The sequence below is a fragment of the Carya illinoinensis genome, chromosome 10 (assembly GCF_018687715.1).
Source record: "Carya illinoinensis cultivar Pawnee chromosome 10, C.illinoinensisPawnee_v1, whole genome shotgun sequence".
NCBI lineage: Eukaryota > Viridiplantae > Streptophyta > Magnoliopsida > Fagales > Juglandaceae > Carya > Carya illinoinensis.
Genome location: NC_056761.1, coordinates 36,171,152 through 36,178,182, shown reverse-complemented (window position 1 = coordinate 36,178,182; position 7,031 = coordinate 36,171,152). Strand labels below are relative to the sequence as shown.

Below are 7,031 nucleotides of genomic sequence, written 5' to 3'. Positions count from 1 at the left end.
GATCCACAACTTTACCAAAGTATTATGGGCGACTTGCAGTATCTTTCATTTACACGACCAAACATATCTTTTGAGGTTAACAAGGTTTGCCAGTTTATGCATAGCCTTTGCGTACCTCAATGCCAAGCCGTTAAATGCATCTTGCGTTATTTGCATCTTAACCCCCATTTTGGACTTCTTTTTTTTTTTGCTTCTTCTCAAACTTCCTTGTGTGCCTTTTCTAATTCTGACTAGGCCGGTTTTCCTAATGATCGCAAATCCACTGTTGGATTTTGCGTGTACCTTGGCTCACATCTTATCTCATGGGGATCCAAGAAACAACCCACGATTGCCTGCTCATCAATCAAAGCGGAGGACAAGTTAGTCACCAACACTGCATGTGAATTAATTTGGTTACAATCACTACTTAGAGAACTTGGTATTTCACTACCAAATCCTCCAACACTTTTGTGTGATAATATTGGTACAACTTATTTGTTTGTAAATCCAGTCTTACATTCACGCACCAAGCATGTGGAACTTGATTACCACTTGGTACGTGAACGTGTGGCTGCCAAATCTCTCAAAGTTTCCTTTGTTTCAAGCAAGGATCAAATAGCCAACATCTTCACCAAGCCACTTTTCACTACCCGGTTCAATTTTCTTCGATCAAGCCTCACCATCTCTCCAATGCGGCTTGACTCGAGGGGGGCTATTGAGACAACACTGCCCTCACACCAGCAGCAGCAAGGTGCACCACCAACCTCTAGGCCTCCAGACGAATCTTCTCCAAGCACTACTCATAGTAGTACACCTGTCAAGATTCCAGAAGATTCTTGTGTAACTAAATGAGTCCATGACAGCCATAGGATTGATCATTGTAATTATTCTTCGTCTCACTGAAATGTGTATATATATACATGCTATAATGTTACTGTATAAATCAGGAAGAATACACGGGAAAGGATCAAAAGTTTATTTCCATTTGTGCCTTGTGTCAAGCAACTAGAGTGCGCTCTACTCTACTCTTCTCTGTTTTCCTTGACTGTTTAGTGTGCTACAGGAGGCAAACTTTTCTGGTACAATAGTATGTATAGACCATTTCTTTATGGTTTCATTAGGTGATGCAATGTGAGAAATGGTAGTTGCATAAGTTCAACTGATAATCGATCGAGACGACGTTGTATTTTCTTACGGAATTGAAAGGTATGTCATATATCTATCAGTGTAGTGGTAGGTGCCTGCCTTGGAGAACTTGTAGCGACTCTCGTCTGCTATTCCTGCTAAAAACCTTTCTCTGCATCAGCTTTTCGTCTTTTGCAGTTCCTCTTAGCATTTTGTCTGAGCACAATATATTTCCTTTTTATTGCTATATTCTTCGGCGCCCTCTCTCTTTCTATGGTTGCTTGTAATTTATCTGCAGGCTTGCACGTGTTTTACTAAGAAAGTTTAGAAGATAACTTTTACAGTCCCTTCACAGTCACTTGGCATCATCTTCAATTGCCTAACTATATCAGATGGTCCTCTTCTGAAATTTTGAAACAGTAGGTATCGACTCCAGATGAGCATTTAATGCAGTATCTATATTTTTCTGTATTGAACTGTTCAATTGATCAAACACTTGGAGATGATATTTATTGAAAAAGAAGACTTCTGAGTCTTTACGAGAGCCCCGCGTTGCTTGGGAGAAAAGTTCTAACTGCATGGAATTATTTGGAAAATCTTGAAACCATGAAAATGTGTCTACATTGCATTTGCCTGCACAAAGAATCCTTGGGCCAAGAATAATTCTGAATTGAACTCGTTGACCGTCGTACGTTTTCTCGAACTCCCTTATCCCGGAAATTTCACTTTATTTTATTTTATTTTCTGGGTGATCTACTTCTGCATTCAAATTCTAAGTAGGTGGGTCCAGATCCAAAAATCTGATTATTGCATGGAAAAAAATGATTGCAAAAAGTCAAATTTTCAATGCAAAAGAGGATTTGCAACCATGAGATACCGTTGTCCTACTCTTACAAATGCCTTGTTTGGAAACGTCTATTCCAAACATCATCTTTTTTTATTGCAATTAGTCATTTTTAGCCACGAAATTTTATGATTGCGAATACATATATGGCATCGGTATTTGTGCAGATAGTTCATATCCATAACCGTTGTAACTAGTTGGTCTTTATACAACGAAAGCACTTTTTATTGCAAATTCAGGGATTTTTGTAAGAGCGGGGAATATAATAACCCGGCCCATGTAAGACCCAAGCCCAAAGTTTCGGCCCAGGCTCAATTATCTCACAAAAACTCTATTTTTTTCTTCTCTTCCCCTTCTTCCTACTTGTATCTATCGTATCGTTGCCAATAAGCATAAAAATTAATCCCTGTGAAATGGCACGGTCCGGTCGAAGAGGAAGCAACTTGGGAGGAAATTAGGGATTTCAGAGTTAGGTTTTTAGTACCAGTTTCCTTTTGCTATCTAATTAATCGGAGCCTTGACATATGCTTTCACTTTTCTCCAAATATATGCAACGATGGCATGCATATATAATATATTGTCTTCTCTTCGTATTTAGGATCAATAATACTAAACTCAACGGCTGTTTACTTTGAATCATATGTAGATCGATAATGCGGAAGTAGAAAACAAACGGGGGCAAATCGCCACATCAATAACTCCCATATTCTTTATGCTCATGAACTACAACAAAATTAGGAGAAGATGCAGCTAACTAGCTTACAGAGAATACTGCATGCATATATATATATATGCTAGCTGGAAAATCGAATATATATAATAATATTCTTTTATTAATGTTGTTATTTAATTATTCTTTAATTTGCTCTATATATAATATATATACTTAATGCTACGAAGAGATTGGAAGACATAATTAGCTAGTGAATTCTCACATCTTTCTTAATTATCACCCTCCACCTCTACAACCTCCACCGCCACAACCTCCACCTTCACAACCTCCACCATCACCACCACCTCCTCCTGATCCATAACCTCCACCTCCACCTCCACCACCACCTCCTGCTGATCCACAACCTCCACCTCCACATCCACCACCACGGCCTTTATCATTGTTATCATTGCCACAAGCAAAGATAACCATTGATATAATTGAGAGAGACATGACAACCATACCCACCAAAAGTAGTCCATTTGAGCTCTTCAATGCAACACCCAATTCATCATGTGCATGGGCACCAACATCTAGAGAAACAAAATCTCTAATCATTTTTTATCGGAGATTTCCTAATTACTCTCTTGATCTTACTAGATATGGATATTGTAGTCTTGGCACCATTTTATAGAGACTTATATAGGCCATCGAATTAACTTGCACATGCGTCGAAAGTCAATTGCTTGTAGTTTAACTTTAAAACGAAGCTTTATTCTATTGAATATTCTAATTATTGTCTCATATTATAAGCAGAAAATCTAAGTTTCTTTGATAATTTCAAGCTAAAGACAAATTTGCCCTGTCATATCGTTTATTATATATACTGCAGCTTTGCAAGTTTGGTATGTCATCAGGCCGGCCAGCCAGTTTGTCTTCATGATTCATGCCATTTGTTATTCTTCTTTGGCCAAATTAAAAAGTAGTTTCGGGGATGTAGTTTCGGGGAGGATGATAGAAAATAAAATATAATATAAAAGAAGATGGAGGAAAGAGACTTTGAATGCTATAATTTTACTTTTTGAATTGTTATTGAATAAAAGGCATATATATATATATATATATATATATATATATGTATATATCTATTTATAGAAAAATTACATTGAGATAAGATAAGATGACTATTTAAACATTATAAAAATCAAATCAAAATAATTTTACTTTGATATTATCATGATAATATCAAATCTTCAACGAATTAAGGATCGGATCATACTTGCATGCAGCACATGCAATTCATGCAAACAAATAGCCGGCTGCAATCGCGCGCAAAGATTTTACCAGGAAGAACTGATAAATGCTATTAAGAAATAAGAATCACTGGAATTCTACGACCCTAAAGACATCGAAGCATGGAGTTTGACAAGATTAAATTAGAATCTGGAAGTATGGCTGAAGATGCAATTATAGAAAAAACGATGGCATCATCTGAAGAAACCCTGTGTCATGATCTGACATTGTGGAATGTCAAATTCATTCCATTCGTCCCTTTATTGGTACTTTCGAAGGAATGCATGTGCGAGAATTCCTTCAATTCTCAAAGCCTCCATCCTTTCCAAGTTTTGAATTGGCTGCATTAATTGCCACGGATATAATATAAGTAACTTTGATTGGCTTGAGAGTGGGTTAGAAAATAGTAGTCTCAAAGCAGTAGGAGATGCAACAGGCAGTATAACATCTCACGAAGCTCATGTGCAAATGGGGCGTTTTGAATTGAGTAGAGTCTATTCAAAGGCATTTTACTTCGACAAGCTATTAGAGGTGCTGCAATAGATCTGTAACCCTTGATGAACTGCCTATACTGGCCAGTAAGTCCAAGAAACCCTCTAAATGATTTTAAAGAATACACAACTAGCCACTCCAACATGGATGAGATCTTGGCTGGGCTAGCTTTAACCCATATGGCCGAGATCAAATGCTCCAAATAGTCTACTTCAATTGCTCCAAACTTGCACTTAGAAAACATCACAAATAATTTGTATTGCCTCAAAATATTCAAGATTGCTCTCAAGTACTCGATATGATCAAAATAAGTCTTTCTATACACTAGTGTACTTAAGAAAGGCTTAAACACATCATATCAACTCTTGAAAAGTGATAGGGGCATTGGTGAACCCAAATGACATCACTAAAAATTCATTATGACCCTCATGGGTCCTTAACATTGTCTTTCGCAAATCCTCCCCACTCACTCTGATATGGTGGTAACCAAATCTCATATCTAAGTTGGAAAAAACTTGAGCTCCAAACAACTGATCATCCAGCAACTCATCAATTACATGAATGGGGAATTTTTCTTTGTTGGTTTCTTGGTTCAAAGCTCTATAATCAATACACATTCTATATAACACCTGATTTCAAGAGACCCAGCACAAACTTCTCAATCTCAACTTTCTTATAAAAAAAAAAAAAAGTATTTGTAGGGTCTAACCGAGATAGGTAGGGTTCCATTCTTCAACACAATTTGATGATCAAGTGATCTAGGAGGAGGTAACCTAGTTGGTTCCTCAACAACTCCCGAAATTCTTTAAGCAACTCAGATAGTTCTAAATTGAGTCATGTCATCTTGCTTACTGACTTCAGCAAAAACCAGTTGTAAAAACCATCCTTGCATCCTTACTGAAGACGACCTCAAGAAATGACTTCCATGCTCCATAGAGGTATCCCTAGCACACAAGCCTTGTAGCATTACATCCTTTCCCCTTGACTAAAATTGCATAGTCATCTACATAAAATCCCAAATAATAGGCCTAAGTGTCCCCAACCATTGAACATCAAGAACCACATCACAACCTCCCAATGTCAATAGGTGAAAAGAAACAGAGAATTTATCACCCCGAATCTTGACATGGGATTCTTCACATCTTCCCTTACTCAACAATTTCCCTCCATTAACTACCTTGACATGCAAGTTAGGCCCTCCATTAACCTTTAGCTTAGCTAATTTTACAAATTGGGAATCCAAGAAGTTTTGTGTACTACCAAAATAAACCAAAAAGACTACTGGTTGAACACCAATAACCCCCCATCAATCTCATGGTGCTAGGAGAACTCGAGATGGCATGGATTGAACTTCTAAATTTTCTTCTTGTTCTTCTATCCTCACCACCTCTGATGTTAGAACCATCTTATCCACTTCCTCCACTTCCCCTTCACTCCATTCATTGTTCTCTACTTGCAAAAGGTAAACCTTTGGGTTCCTGCACATATGTGCTGGATTCTACTTCTCTTCATAGTGGAAGCACAATACCTTCCTCCTCTTCTCATTTGTCTGCAAAGAAGAAACATTTCTTCTTTGAAAGTTATTTATTTGGCCCATTCTTTCCCACATTTTCAACTTAAATTTGAGAATTGTTGTCTTTAATCCCCATTGTCAATCTAAGGGCTTTCCTAAACCTCAAAATATACTCCTCTTATATCTTTGCTAATCCAAAAGTAACATTTAAACTAACGGGATTAAGCATTCTTATTGGCAACAAGATTTCATCCATCAATCCACTCAAGAAGCAACTCAGTCTATGCTTCTCTAAGAGTCCCTTCTCAGATTTCATCCCTTCGACCTATTGCAGCATGAGACGTGCAAGTAGGGACAGAAAAGAACATAGGGTACGAACCCAAGAGCGTGCATCCGGTGAACATTAAAAAGATTAAATAAATCAGCCAATATAAGGGCTGCCCCATCACCAAGGTACAAAGAACAAAAGCTTTACAAGTGTCTATAAATAAAGAAAAAGAAGATAACAAAGCTAAAAGCCCCTCGGCCGGCTCATGGCTCCTCCTCCAACTCGACAGGGTCCACCTCCAAAGACATCGGGGCCACTGCTAGAGCCTCTAGCTCGGTTAAGAATGCACTGGGAATCAAGTCCACCCGATCTGAGCTCCGGCCTCCAAAGTAGCAAAACCCGGGGTCAAGAACTCAAGATCTAGCGAGAGCAGGTCACACCCAGGGTTCATTAGTAAATATATCTTCAGCGCCTCCCTACCAGAGAAGAACCCATGGCACCACACCTCGTCCCACGAAAGCTCTTGCTACTACTGCCGAGAAACAAATTTCAATTCCTCCATGTTGGTCCTCACGGCCTTGAGGGTCTTTATCCACTCCAAGAGGGTCTGGCTAACCTCCAAGAACTTATCTTCAGCACACCTATGGGAAGACTCTATGAAATCACACCTCCTGGAAAGAGAGATATGCGCAGCTCGTAGTTCCTCGAGCTCCTCTGTCTTACTAACAAGCATCCCCTCCAAGGTTTCCTGTGCCTCCAATTCACGCACCAGGTCATGATGTCACATGGCGACCTCCTCCTAAGACCTCTACAAGTCAGACACCGCATTACACAGGTGTTCCTGCAAATCTGCAACGGAACTCGT

At 38.8% G+C, this 7,031-nt stretch overlaps 1 protein-coding gene across 1 annotated transcript; it reads right to left on the bottom strand.

Annotated features, from left to right (window-relative positions):
* Positions 1-2,897: 2,897 nt before the first annotated feature.
* On the bottom strand, positions 2,898-3,218 carry LOC122278687 (rRNA 2'-O-methyltransferase fibrillarin-like). Its single transcript, XM_043088872.1, has one exon. The coding sequence runs from the start codon at positions 3,216-3,218 to the stop codon at positions 2,898-2,900; it is 321 nt and encodes a 106-aa protein (XP_042944806.1).
* Between the last annotated feature and the right edge of the window lie 3,813 nt (positions 3,219-7,031).